This window comes from Eschrichtius robustus, chromosome 18, assembly GCF_028021215.1.
Source record: "Eschrichtius robustus isolate mEscRob2 chromosome 18, mEscRob2.pri, whole genome shotgun sequence".
NCBI lineage: Eukaryota > Metazoa > Chordata > Mammalia > Artiodactyla > Eschrichtiidae > Eschrichtius > Eschrichtius robustus.
Window position 1 is genome coordinate 1,987,414 of NC_090841.1, and position 14,331 is coordinate 2,001,744.

General features: G+C 46.2%; 1 protein-coding gene across 2 annotated transcripts in view; it reads right to left on the minus strand.

Moving 5' to 3' along the window:
* Positions 1-1,767, minus strand: part of MICU2 (mitochondrial calcium uptake 2) — an 87,983-nt gene extending 86,216 nt beyond the window's left edge. For both annotated transcript variants that reach the window (XM_068526747.1, XM_068526746.1), the window contains exon 1: positions 1,524-1,767. In XM_068526747.1, coding sequence (XP_068382848.1) covers positions 1,524-1,730 — 207 coding nt within the window. In that variant the 5' untranslated portion in view covers positions 1,731-1,767. The remainder of the gene's footprint in view (positions 1-1,523) is intronic.
* Between the last annotated feature and the right edge of the window lie 12,564 nt (positions 1,768-14,331).

The window sequence follows — 14,331 nt, forward strand, 5'->3', positions numbered from 1 at the left end:
CATGACTCCAAAGCGGCGGTGGTGCTGACGGCCGGGGCGGCAGTGGAATTGACAGGCCCCCTCTTAGGGAAATGTTACCCCAGTCAGTGAGGTGGAGGGAGTTTTCAAACTACAGGCCCCTCAATTCCTGCTGGATTCAGCCACTGCTGCTGAGAGGAAGGTGAGGTCATCTTCAAGTCCACTGGGGTGGCAAAAGGACGAAAACCACTGTTTTAATAAAAGTGGTCCAACAGCAGATCAAGCAAATGCTGTGTCAACAGACTTTGTAAACCCATTGATAATACAATGGTTTCTGTATTACTTTAGCTAGTCTGAAAGTACCAAAGGTTGCAGGGAGGGAAGGGAGCTGGCAACACCACACTGGTGTAAAGTTTTAGTGTCCTGTCAGGAATTGAAAACACAAACAGGCTAGCAGTGGGCCACAAAACCACAGTGACACAGACAGACTGAACCCGGAATCTACAAATTGCTGAGGGGGTAAAACCGAAGCCATTTCTGGGCACACGGAGTGAACCCCTTTGAAAGAAGGTGTGTCTGAGTAGCGCTAGGTCAGAGCGTGACTCCAGATGGCTCTGCATGACAAAATTTAAAAATGTGGATTTTATCCTAGGAGCACGAGGCACTAATGGCTTCTGAAGAAGCATACGTTATGTGGTTAAAGCGATACTCTTGGGAAGACTAACTAAACAGGATGAATTAAGCGGTTTAGAACAGAGGCAGAGAAACCAAAGATGGATAATAAACTGAACTGCTTCACACAAAATGAACAAAAATACTATGAAACACCGTTAGATAGATCCTTCCACCTGTAATCAGAAATGGTATGAGAATGAGGGGAGAGTTGTTGCCTGTTTTAACTTTGTGGCATCTTAATTTAACACAAGTAAAAATACTGTATGTCAACACTTAACTTTAATTCACAAGGCCTGCTTTCCTCTCTTTTGTTGTATCTGACCGTTGAGTTTTTCAGAACTCAAGGCACTTAGAAAAGCATAATGTAAATCTACCCAACAGAAAAAGAATACTGCTTTTAATTTTCAAAAATATTCACACACAAACTTAAAAGAATTAAAATGTCCTCTGAATATTTAAAAAGTAGTACTCTTTTTCCAATGTTCAAATGTTTTACGTGACAATTTGATACTGAACCAGGGAACATGACCTTTACTTTCAAACACGATAGTTTTAAAACAAACGTCTTTTGCGTGGTACTGAGTCCGCGGAAGCATGAAGGTTTACGACATGTGATACTGTTCCTGACAGTTGACCATCAAACCTGGCAAGCATCGACCAGCCGATTGCCTCTTTTATTATTAAAAAGGTCAACCTGTTAGGACAGCTGGACCACGGGGCGCAGCTGCGGGCCCGGGCGCACGGGACACGCCCCCACCGTCCCCGCGGGTCCGCGGCGCAGGCTGCCGGGGGCCGCCCCAGCCCCCCACTCCTCACCCGCACCCTCCACCCGCCGGGCGTCCGAGGACTGAGGGGCACGGCGGGGCTGCCTAACGGGGCCCGTCCCGTACCTGGGCTACCACGGTGAGCCCGCCCTGGGGCGCCGCCACGTTCACGCGGCCGTGGTACCACGTTGCTCCTGCTCCCGCCAGGGCCACGCCGACCACTGCCGCCGCCACGGGCCCGGAGCTTGGCCAGGCCCGCCGGCCGGCAGCCAACCCACGCCGCAGCCTTCCGCCCCAGGCCGCCAACCGCGCACCGCCCGCCGCCGCCGCCATTTTTGCGGAAGCGCTCAGTCGCCGCGTCCGCGTCGCTTCCCACGGCGGCCCGAGAACTCGCGCGCGGCCGCGGTGTCGCGAGACCCGGGCGGTCTCCGCCCCGCCCCCGAGCCCGCGCGCCGTGCTGCGGGCGGGGACGGGGCGGGGGCCACGGGGCGGGGAGGGGGCGGGGCCTGGTCGGGGGCGGGGCGCAGTGGCCGGGAGAGAGTGGGCACGCCGCCGGGGATGACACCAGGATCGCCGTGCCATGTGAGGGGGGCGTGTCCTGTGGGGCCAGGGCCGGGCGGGGGTCGAGGGCCTGGGGCCGGGGTCGTGCGAGGCGGCTGGCTGGCTGGCGCCGGGCGGCGGTCGCGGTGAGCCGGGAGCCACTTTCCCGGGGGGCGTGATCAAGGCGGTGCGACCGGGTCCCTGGTGCTGGGCGCTGACGGACACGCCCTGCGGGTCCTAGGAACCGGGTCGGCTCTGCATCCTACGGGCTGCGTTCCGAATCACTTAACCTGAGTCAGAAAGGTGCTCAAGCTCTACAGTCTTCCGCACAGGCCTCGAGGACACAACCTGGTTTAAAAAAATTGTATTCTATTGTCTCACTGTGGCAGCTAAGCAAACTTTTTAAAAAATGTGTTTTTCAATTGTGGTGAAATATACATAACACTATCATCTTAACCATTTTTTAGCTCACAGTTCGGTGGCATCAAGTACATTCACGTTGTTGTGCGACTATCACCACCATCATCTCCAGGACGTTTTTTGTCTCGCAAAACTGGCGAACTTAAAAAAAAAGCGTCTTCGCCGTCTTTTAAATCCTTCCAGTCCTTACATTCTCGTCTGCTCTTTGGTTTTTGCTGAATCACGTTCTCTCCCAGCCGTCTAACTTTGACGAAGTAGTTCGGTTTTTTTTAAATAAGATTTTCTGTTTTTTAAAAATTTATTCTATTTATTTTTTATTTTTTTAAATTTTTGGCTGCATTGGGTCCTCGTTGCTGTGCACGTGCTTTCTCTAGTTGCAGCAAGCGGGGGCTACTCTTCGCTGCAGTGCGTGGGCTTCTCACTACGGAGCTTCTCTTGTTGCGGAGCACGGGCTCTAGGCGTGCGGGCTTCAGTAGTTGTGGCTCGCGGGCTCTAGGGCACAGGCTCAGTAGTTGTGGTGCATGGGCTTAGTTGCTCTGTGGCATGTGGGATCTTCCAGGACCAGGGATTGAACCTGTGAAGTAGTTTTTAATGAACTCAGCGAGTCAGTCTCTTTACTTCAGGCAATCACTATTTGCTGAGTGTTGGCTTTAAACTCTTCTAATAAAGTGTTTGATGGTGTCTATTATCCCACCTGGCCCCGAGTCAGATGCAGCAGCACACCTTCCCCATGTCTCTAGCATCAGGGACCCAGCTGTTTTCCCCAGCTCAGGCTTGGGCAACACCTCAGTCCTGGCCGTTCCACTGATTATAAGAAATGATTTAGCTGAGGCAGATGGCTTGGCTTTGTTTTGTAGTCTCTGATCCTCCATTCGCTGGTCTTTACTTTTCAGAGTAAATTTACTTAATAAACTTGGTTCAGCCTCTGAAATGTCCCTAAGGCATCAGAAGCTTTACTGGGGCATGCAGTAACTTACAGCCCATGTCAAAGGTGCCAAGAGTCCTCATCACATAATCACTGCCATCTTGAAGTTATGCAAAACAAACTAAAAACCGAAAACAAAGAACAAGTGCCACACTAAATCTGCTTTGACCACTTAAGCCCTTGGATCCTCTTGTCATGATCCGCCCTTCGTTCTTGCTCCCTTTCCTTAGCCAGCTTGTCTAAACTGATCTGCAGTTGGAGCTTCCTCACTTTTCCCAGCTGCTGGAACCACTTTCTGTGTCCTTCCCAGGCAGGAAGTAGAGGGACTCAGTGCACAGCTGTCTGATCCAGACCACAAGGTTTGCATCCTGCCTCTACTGAGATGATCACTCTGATTAGGGGCAAATTACCTAAACTCTCCGAGTCTGAATTTTCCCAACTGTAAACACTGTCTCAGGGTTTGGGGTTGGGGGATTACATGAGATGTCCCACAGGAAGTGACTAGTCAAGTGCCCTGTAGACTCACCGCAGATGTCAGCTTACCCTCTTCAAGATTTGGCTCACTGCTACCTTCTGATCACAGATGAGCTTGACCGAATGCCAGTGAGTCCAGAGGGCTGGCCTGTCTAACCCGAGATCTTCCTGCTCTTTCCTACCTGACTTGACCCCGTAGACCTCTGGTCCGTTTTCCACCTCTGCTGACTCTGGTAGCTCTCGGCATATGTCCTGCTTTTCTGGGTTAATGACATCTAGCTCGTTTCTGTCCCTGGGAATTATAGGGTTTCTAGGACATGTTTGTACATCCTGGATGTCTCACCTTAAAGCTTATTCTTTTTTTTTTTTTTTGGCATGCGGGATCTTGGTTCCCCGACCAGGGATCGAACCCATGCTCCCTGCATTAGGAGCACAGAGTCTTAGCCACTGGACCACCTGGAAAGTCCCAAAGCTTATTCTTGATTTCCAGGAACCACAGTTACAAAATGTAGTTGTGTGGTTGTGTGTATACCTGCTGCCTAATTCACAGTTCCTCTACGCATTTAATGAAAGCTGGCATCTATCATGTAGTCATGGTTCCAAGCCCCAAATAGGGGCATATTCCTATTAGAGCATTTGGTGTCTTTAAAAACATTGTATTTCTCCCACAGTTTGACATCCTCGTGGGTGAGGCTATCTTATTTTTCTGAGCACATTGCCCCGCACATATTAGACATTCAGTGAAGGAGTGAATATGTCACCAAGTGAGGACAGCACAAATGAAGCACTGCTGTGCCGATTTCCATTCTTTGGGCATCAAACATACAGAAATATTACTATTGTGTAATTTATTTTCCAAGACAAAAGCCTCATTTTTAATTATTTTCTTTTGCTGAAAATCTTTGAACCTACTTGAAAAACTGTGCTTTGTAATTATTATTATTATTATTTTTTGCGTTATGTGCCCAGGCCTCTAGAACTCTCATTAAGACTTAATGCATTCCAACTTTTCTTTTGCAGAGGAAACACATTCTTATAATAGAGCCAATCTCTAGCCGACTAACCATTCTAAGTATGAAATCTTCCCTGGCAGCTGCTGACATTTGTCTGAACACATTGAATGTATTGGTCTTTTTAGGCTCCGGCTTTGTTCATTTCTTCCTCACCAGCTGTAGAGAAAGTCCCTGGCTGGGATGTATTTTCAACCATGTAGTTTATAAACCAATCTCCAAATAAGGAACGGCTTCTAAAGCGATCAGATTTATGCTGTTTTAAATGGTGATTGGAGAAAGACAGAATATAAACACCGATCATTTCAAAGTATCATTCTTAATTCACTTACTCTGTGCTCATTTTCTGTAGGAGGGACAAAAGTTATATGGAAGAAAAACTGTGCTCAAGGGGCGTTACCTTCACTGGAGAGACCAAGCCTGAATTTCAAAACAACGCAGGATGGCATTGAACTATCGTACTGAACAGAGGAGGAAGAGTGTGGTGAGCTTGAATAGAGAGGAAGGCATCTAGGAAAGCAGGGAGACTTGATCTAGAACTTGGGAAGCCAGAAAGGTTTCTACAGGTAGAATCCTCCACGACTGGAGGAACACTAGGGTTGACAGCCTGGGCGCGAGGTAGATATGGTGGGTGTTTCCATGGCTTGGAGCAGAAGGGCTGGTTCAGGGCTGCCCTGGAGTAGCTTGAGGGCCACTAGAGGGTCATGCAATGATCTCCACCAATATATGGACCGGTTGTCAGCTCTCTTGACCCCTCTACACGTTTGTCTTTGGGGTATTCACGCCTCCTTTCTGGCATCCCCACCCACCTCGTGCCTGGTCTCCTCTGCAGCTCAGACCCTCTCTGCCCGGTGATTGTCTTCTACCTGTCCAGATTTTATCCTGGCCTTTCTCGCCCACTGTCCCATGGGCTTCTCTAAATTATCTTCCTTCCTGCCTACAACCTGACTTTGATTTTCTCTGGGTTGCTGGTCTTGAACAAAAGAGATCACCTCGCTTTTCTTATTGAAGGCATTTATTCTATCGTATCTCCATTTAAAAAGATGAAGTTATTAACTCAAATGCATCTTTAATCCTAGCATGAGTGGGGAAGATAAAAAAAATTGCTATCCTGATTCTGAAAGGCTGTTTACTGTTATATTACAGATTAATGGGTGTTAAGATTGATTATCTTAGGTGGAGGAGAAAAAAATATGGAGGGTCTCAAAAGATAAATTAAAGATGTTGGACTCAGTCCTGTAGTAATAAACAGTATTTGAATGGACATTATAAAGAACTATTGCTTGGAATAGACAGAGGTTAATTTATATTTATGGTGGATAATTGTGTAGCAGAGGGTAGGAATCATCCTCAGAGGCCCTAGATGAGTCAAAAGAATTGCTAATTATGTCTTTTTTGTGCAGTTTGGGGCCATGGGTAAAAATATCTGGGTATCGTGATTGATACCAGCATGTGTAGAAATAGGTCAAGATGAAATCTTCCTGACAGTGAAAAAGCAGTGCCAAGAGTTGCATTTTCAACGTCTTTCAGATCCTCCTCTGCTTCTCATTCCCTCCCCATCACCCAGCTCACGCGCTCGTCACTGCAGGCTTTGATGATCGCCGTCGTCTCTTACCACGGACTGTTGCTTCTACTCTTTTTCTCCTCTGAAGCAGCCCATAGATCTATGTCAGATCAATCTTCCTAAAACATTTCTTTCACCATACTTCCATTAGCTGTGCGATTTAACCTTCCTAAACCTCCGTCTCCTGGTTGGAAAATGAGGAGATTGCTTTCAGTTTATTTTTCCAGTTCTAAAATTCTCACTCTATGCCACTCCAGAGTGGCTTTTTTTTTTCGTTTGGCAAATAATACTGAGTGTGGAATCCATGCCATGCAGAGTGCCACCCCTTAGAGATGCAGACACAGCCCCCCGCCACGGTGCCCTGTCATGGGCAGGGGTCTCCACACATTGGATTGTGCCCCTACGCTTAGAACTTGTGATAGTGTGTTACCCCCATTTGTGTATGTTTTTTCCCAAATCTACACATTTACAACTAAATGTTAAAAATCACATAATAAAAACTTAAATGGTGAGATAAAAGATGAAATAGTATTTATAAAATTTAAATTTTATTATTTAAGGTGCAATGAATGTTTTGCTCTCTCTAAAACTGTTAATATTATTTTAGTGAGATCGGTGTGATTAAATTGGCTTCATTAACTTAGAAAATCTTTTTTTAAAATAATTTTTTAAACAATTTATTTTGTTTATTTATTTTTGGCTGCGTTGGGTCTTTGCTGTTGCGCGCAGGCTTTCTCTAGTTGCAGCGAGTGGGGACTACTCTTTGTTGCGGTGCATGGGTTTCTCATTGCGGTAGCTTCTCTCGTCGTGGAGCACGGGCTCTAGGCACGCAGGCTTCAGTAGTTGTGGCACGTGGGCTCTAGAGCGCAGGCTCAGTAGTCGTGGTGCACAGGCTTAGTTACTCTGCGGCATGTGGGATCTTCCCGGACCAGGGCTCAAACCTGTGTCCCCTGCATTGGCAGGTGGATTCTTAACCACTGCGCCACCAGGGAAGTCCCTGTTTTGTATTTCTTAATAATGTTTGTAATCCAATGAACACACAAAACTTCACCGAGAAAAAAATGCTAGGAAGTTAGGGGACACCAAGGAGTGGAGAGAAGAGTGAGTGAAAAGTCTTGTTGTACAAGCATGTGTCACACTTCCACATCCCTGGGAGAGGTGTCTGTGTGTGATGAAGTGCACTAACAAAAGCGTGATTGCACAACGTTTGAAGTTGCAAGCAGGATTTTCTCCAGAGAGCAGATTTATGAAACAGACTGTGCATGTCCGGGATATTTGATTGTTTTCAAATCACTTATAATGTCTCCAAAGTTCTGTATATTCCACCAAGAAAGAAAATCAACACTTTTTTTCCTCTGCCCTTTTTCAACTGTAAACCATACATCTCAAGAAAATCAAAGATGGTGACTGAAGAAGAGTTAAGGAAGATGGCATGTCTGTCCAGATGAGCAAGGGAAGACAGGGACAGGAATGAAAAACCTAATGAGATGTTCTTTGATCGCAAGATTTCAGCAGAAATTTCCAAGTCCATGATATGTGTTTATGTGATCAAGACACCCAGAATACCATAGATGTCTTCAACTGTGTAAAAAACTAAGGCGTTAAGTTAGTGCAAAAGCTTTACTACTTTCATTGTTTCACAATAAAAAAAATTTCAATTTCATTATGCTTTCCCTTCCCCCAAGGGTAGATCTGTTCTTTTTCTGTCTTCAGGCTACCACGCTATGTGACCATGTGGCCTAAGGTGACTTGTCCAGTGGAGGCCGGCAGGGTGCAGGACGGTCATCTGACAACGGAATCTCAGGTCCCTCCAGAAGCTTCTCTCTCTAACTGTCTTGGTTTCCCGAGTTTCTTTTGTGCTCCAGGGACTCAGAAAGACACACGGAGATGGTCACCATTCAGTGGTTCCCCCGAGATGACGCTGATCCCAAGGTGCTGAGACTTGTTGCGGATCTGGCAGGGAGGGTGGGGTCTGGGGGACCCCTCCAGTAAATCACCGTGAGACAGCAGACTGATGGCTGGGCATGTTGCGGACCTGCTTGGCAGGCAGGGAGGTGACTCTGGTGGCCTTGAGGGATTCGATCTGGCTATGTCCTCCTGGCCGTGACCACAGTGACCTCTGCCAGTTGTGAGGCCTTCAGCTGCAACCTTTGGGTGCTGGGGGGAGGGTAGGGCCAGGACGCTGTTGACAGAGGCTAAGAGGAGCTGGGCGGAAGCCGGGTGGCTCTGAGAGCCAGCAGCCCTGGCCACGCCGGGGGACAGCTTCAGAACTTGAGCCGATAACCCGAGTGTGTGAAGAGAAGTGCAGGGCAGCACCCCGTTTGGGCGTGGGCTTCAGGACGGGGACGTCGGTTTGTGGAAGAGCTGGCACAGGGGGAGGGTGGGGCTGCTTCTGGGCTCCTTGGGGGAAGGGGTGACCGCGGAGGCCCGTCTTCAGGGAGACAACCACGGGGTGGGGGGCAGGCCTGCCGGTTCCCCCGGGCCCTCTGACCTTGCACACCAGCTCAAGTGGCTGATTTGCCGTTACTCTTTGGGGGTCCCCTGGGCCTCCTGGGGCGCCTGAGATGTTTTTCAGGGCTGGGCTGGCAGGGTCACTTGCCCCCAGTAGGAGGGCTGGGGTGGGAGACCCGTCCAGAGCCAGGGGGGCAAGTGAGAAGAGGCAGCAGGAAACAGAGGGTGTGAATGCTGAGCCCGGGCGGGGAGGCTCGGAGGCTGCCGTGTTTGCTCTGATTGCTGGGGTGGCGGCGAGGATGGCGGACTCTTGGCTGGGCTGCTGACTGGTGGCGTCTCTGTGGGCCAGTGGCTGCCCTCGGCTGCTTACACGCGGTCCCGCGTGGATGAGCTGTGAGCCCACGGCTGGGGTGGCGTGAAGACAGCGGGGAGCTCGCACGATCGGCGCTTCCGACCGCGTGGCCCGGACTCCCACCGTGACATTTACGTAGAATCCCACCTGTCACCGAGCCAGCCCGGTTCCGCGCCCCCGTGCCCAGAAAGCCAGCCCACCGCCGCCGGGGGATGGGAAGGGCAGCTTTTATCGCAGAGCCAAGCAGGAGCAGGGGGGACACGGAACCACGTTCACAGGGACTGTGGGACTTTCCACCTTTTTGTTGGACTGAAATAAAACGACGCGTGGGAGCTTTAACATCTCGCTCCTGCGTCATCCGTGGTGTATACCCTCTCCTTTGAGAACAGCAGGTCTGGTGCATCTTGGAGCAAGTCCAGCCTCCCAGCTTAGCGTTCCCAGTGGTGGGAAAGACAACCTCATAGATCCGCCAGACCCCAGTGTTTCCCTCTGTGGGGGGCACGCAGGCAGCTGCGGTGCGATGGCGTTGGGCCACCAGGTCCGGCCGCGCTCCATCAGGGCAGCTGGTTCGCGTCTACTCTGGGCTGAGGAGTTGAGAGCCAGTGAGCCGTACTTTCTCGCTAAAAAAAATAAAAATAAATCACTCTTTTTGTGTTTCTTTAAATACCTCAAATACTTGTTGGTAAAGAAGTTGATATGAACACATCAAGAAATACGGAGACTTTTACTGTTATCTGTCCTATTTTTCAGTTAGAATATAGACTAGTTTGTAACAGGTTTTCTAGGTTTTTGGTAGCTTTCCTAATAACATATAATAGATATTTCTTGGTTGATTGATTACTAAAGATGTTGTTAGTATATGTGTTGATTTAAAAATGTTAAATTTAAAATGGAATCAGATGGGATAAATGGAACAGAAGTTAGGAAAAGGGATATTATAATATTAAATGATTAAAGACCAGACAAACTGTAGGTATATTTATATGGTGCACATGTATTTTGTGACATATATGCTTTTCTATATTTCAGTTCAAATGATCTCAGTGTGTATTGCAATCTTTTTGTAAGAAACATTTTGTTTCTCACTCCAATGTAGATATTGAGAAGCATAATAACTTATTCAGGCAGAAATGTAGTGTTTACAAATTTCATTAAATATCTTTTTATGAAGTAAAAGGAGAAAAGTAGTGAGATAGTACGTGGGACATTTTTTATTAATGTAAGAATTGTTTAAGTATATTTTCCCCTAGTGCAAATATCAAGAGCACAACGGCTGCAGAGAAACAGATACTGAAACGCTGCATTGTGATTTTTTTCAAAAAAGAGGACGGCAATGATGAGTTTCATAGTGAGTGAAGACGAGGTCTGACAATAGCCGTATCTACCTGCCAATGTCAGGCAGAACAGCAGCTATGCTCAGCTGGGGTAACGGCCGCCAGGACACAAAGGAGGTGCTGCAGACACTTCCTTCATTCCTTGGACGGCGGTGATGTCCCCTGGGGTAGGCACTGAAAAATCGCCAAGGCTCTGGGTCCCTGTTAACGGTAACTCCTTAAAGAGCTGCCTGCAGCATCAAAAAGATACACGATGTTTGAAAGCATGGTTTTCATGGGTGAATTGCCAGAAGACAAATATATATGACTATGTAGTCTGTGTGTGTGTGTGTGCGTGTGTGTGTGTTACATTTGCTTATTTGTGAACAAACAAGTGTTTGAATTTGTTTGTGTGAAGTATCTTTTTGTATATGATAATATAATGCGTCCAGAGGGTGTCAGATTCAGGAATGAAGGATTACTTATCCATATATAATACAGTATATAAAGTAGTAAACTGTATAGTATAGATCTGAAGCATTCCTGGTAAAATAAAAAAGGTGCCCTTTGTTAAAATTTCACAGTGCTTCTTTCTTTGTGAAGCCTTATCAAAGTTCTAAGTCCTTTTTCTAGCATGTGTGAGATTCTTCAAAAATACTTTCCTCAGAGATCAAAATTCTAAATTTCAGATTGGGTTAAATACATTTTATAATTCATCCTGCAGCTGTCGGAGCTATAATGGGGTAAAATGAGAATTGCTTTTTAGGGCGTATTTCTCAACAGAGCAGTTTTGAAAATGAAACCAAATCTTCACGCTCCACTTGACATTGGAATTTAAAGTTATTTTTACAGGCTCCACTGCAGTCACTATGTGAAACATTAAGAAAGTTATTAGAATATAGTAAGTTAATAGTTAAAACAATTTTCTTCCAGCATCTTATTCGGTAAATAAAAAACAGCAATACAAATTATATCTTGCTATCACCTTTAATGGGTTTTTGTTTTTATGCTTTAACCAAATAACACATTTTCTTGTGTTAAATGTTTCCTCCCTTTTAATTATAGCCAGATTCGCTGCCTCGGCAGGTAGAGCTTTTATTAACTTGAAAGTATGTTTGTTTTAAGTAAGGGCTGTGTGACAGACCCTTCAAGGGAAACCACATTTTCTCTGAAATGCAGAAATGCAGTGGTGTCTAAATATAGCCCCAAGTCCCTAGAACATTGAGGGACTGGAACATTTTCAGGTATCCCTACTGGGGACAGATCTGCTTTCGATTTTACAAAGTAGTGACTGTATGAAATCACTGAAGCTGGACCAAAAAAAAAAAAAAAAAAAAAGGCTTCCAATTCATGGTAAATCCCAGGGAAGACAGACAAGCCACAGAGCGGGAGCGAGAAGACCTGGGTCCAGCCTCCTTTTTGTCTTTGATTTGGAAGGCCTCTGACCTTGGGCACCCCCGTGAAGTGGGGCACCACGTTTTTGTCTTATTCTCTGTACTCCTTCTGTGACCTCTCGCCCCCCCCCCCAAGCGCCTGTCCCCGAAGGCTTGGCCCCCTGACGGCCAGCTAATCCGGGTAAGGGATCTGTGAAGGGCCCCGTTCAGAGAAAGGGACTTGCTGACCCTAATCCCCACGACTCTGAGAAATCAGGCTCAAACTACAGCTTAAGGATGGAAGGATTTAGGTTCTTTTACAGTGGAGACTGTTAAATATCAGTCCCGTAGTAATTCCGGAAGGCTTATAAAATGAGAGAATTTCTCCTATGTCTGAGACAGCTTAACTCTTGACATTAACCTGGGCGGCCATGAAGATGTTGTGGTGAAGAGTAAATTCTGGGTGACCCTACTGGGCTTAGATGTGTGACTTCAGCGTCAAGCTCTTTAGATACAAGAGACCATTTGAGGTCCGATCACTACTCTTGTGAACTTCCAAAGAGACTGTGGGTCCCAGTTTGAGAGCAACAAGTAGAAAACCCTAGTTTCATATATTTAGATGAAGAGTAATGAAACAACAAAAACAAAAGAACTGAAACCTAACAAAATGAATGGCTTGCCCAAAGTTCTAGCACAAAATAAGGATGGCATCAAGAATAAAAAATTCAGGTTTTCTAGTCTCAGTGGAACACTCTTTTCACAACAATACACTACTTCTCAAATTTAAATTACGACAAATGAACTAATTTACAAAACAGAAACAGACTCACGGACATAGAAAACAAACTGATGGTTACCAAAGGGGAAGGGGCTGGGAGAGCGGATAAATTCGGAGTTTGAGATTAACATACACACTACTATATATAAAATAGATAATCAACAAGGACCTACTGTATAGCACAGGGAACTCTATTCAATATCTTGTGATGACCTATATGGGAAAAGAATCTGAAAAATAATACATATATATGTATAGCTGAATCACCTTGCTGTACACCTGAAACTAACACAACATTGTAAATCAACTATACGTCAGTAAGAAAATAAAATAAAATTACGATTAATTAGTCAATTGATGAGCTTTTCACGAATGATTTAAATATCCCCCCAAATATAATACTGGCTGAAGACCAGCCAATTACCATTTTTCTTATAAGCACAAATATTTAGTGGCATCAGTGTGGACAATTCTAAATAGTTTAGATCAGTGCTTTTCAACTGTAATGTGTAAACAAATGACTGGGATGTCTTGTTAAAATGCAGGTCAATTTCTGCAGGAATGAGGTGGAACTTGCATTTCTAACAAGCTTCCTAGACATTCTGATGCAGCCTGACCAGCAGGGTTAAGACTGAGCACGGAAGACCCTACAACCCTCGGAAAGTTTCCTGCCTTTAGAGAACTCCCACTTATGGCAGTAGATGAGACAAATGAATAGAAGTAAGACAACAATAAATATAACTTGAATTCATCTGATTTTTTAAAAATGTGTATTATTTCTTTCTGAATGATAGATTTTTCCCAATTCGCTGAACGTCCCTCCTGGCCAGCTCCTTTTTTTACTTTTTATAGAGTGTCTAGAAAATCACTCTGTACATAGTAGCTGTTAAGAAATGCCAACTACCTGTCATCACAGGTCATTGCAAATTCCAGATGGAAATTCCAAGAGGAACCGGATCATTCAGTCTCATGATAAAATTCCTTTCAGTAATGGATTATCCGAATGGCTGGATGGTGGGTTTCTTTGCAACTTCATCAACTCCCCCCAAACTCGCCCCTTCACAGGCAGAGCAGGGGCAGGCCGCCTCTTCACTGCCTGGGGACATTCTGCAGATCACGAGGCCGGTAGGCAGAGTGTGTGCAGATGGATGGCTATTCACTGTCTCCTCGTTAGACCAGAGCTTCAGGGTGAGGAAGCAGGAGATGAAAGGCATGAAAAAGCCTGGGATTCTCTCAAAAATAGTCCAGAGCTGTGCTGTCCTGTACAGGAGACACTGGCCACTTGCGGCTGTTTAATTAGCATTCAATGAAAAATGTAAATTCAGTTCTGCAGTTGCTCTGGGTACATTTCAGGCGCACACATGGTTAGTGCGTACCGTGTGGGGTAGCGGTGCAGATACAGGACATTTTCGTCACCCCAGAAAGTTCTGTTGGACACAAGGGGCAAAAAAGGAATGAAAAGCTTGATTCGTGTGGTGGCTGGAAGTTATCAAAGAAATGTTCAACTAGACAGAGATTGCTCAATGACAGCATTTCAGCTGGAGAGCAGGGTAGTGGAATGGGGCAGCTTTAGTTTGGGGGGAAGGGAGAAGAAGGATAAAATTAGTTGCTCACATCGTAACCAATTATTTTGACTTTCTACATTTTTTTCCTGAGCAGTGGGTATGCACTACAGAACCCACCCACTTAGGAAACATTTTCTTTCCCTGACCATATAACGCTTTCTGCAGTGCG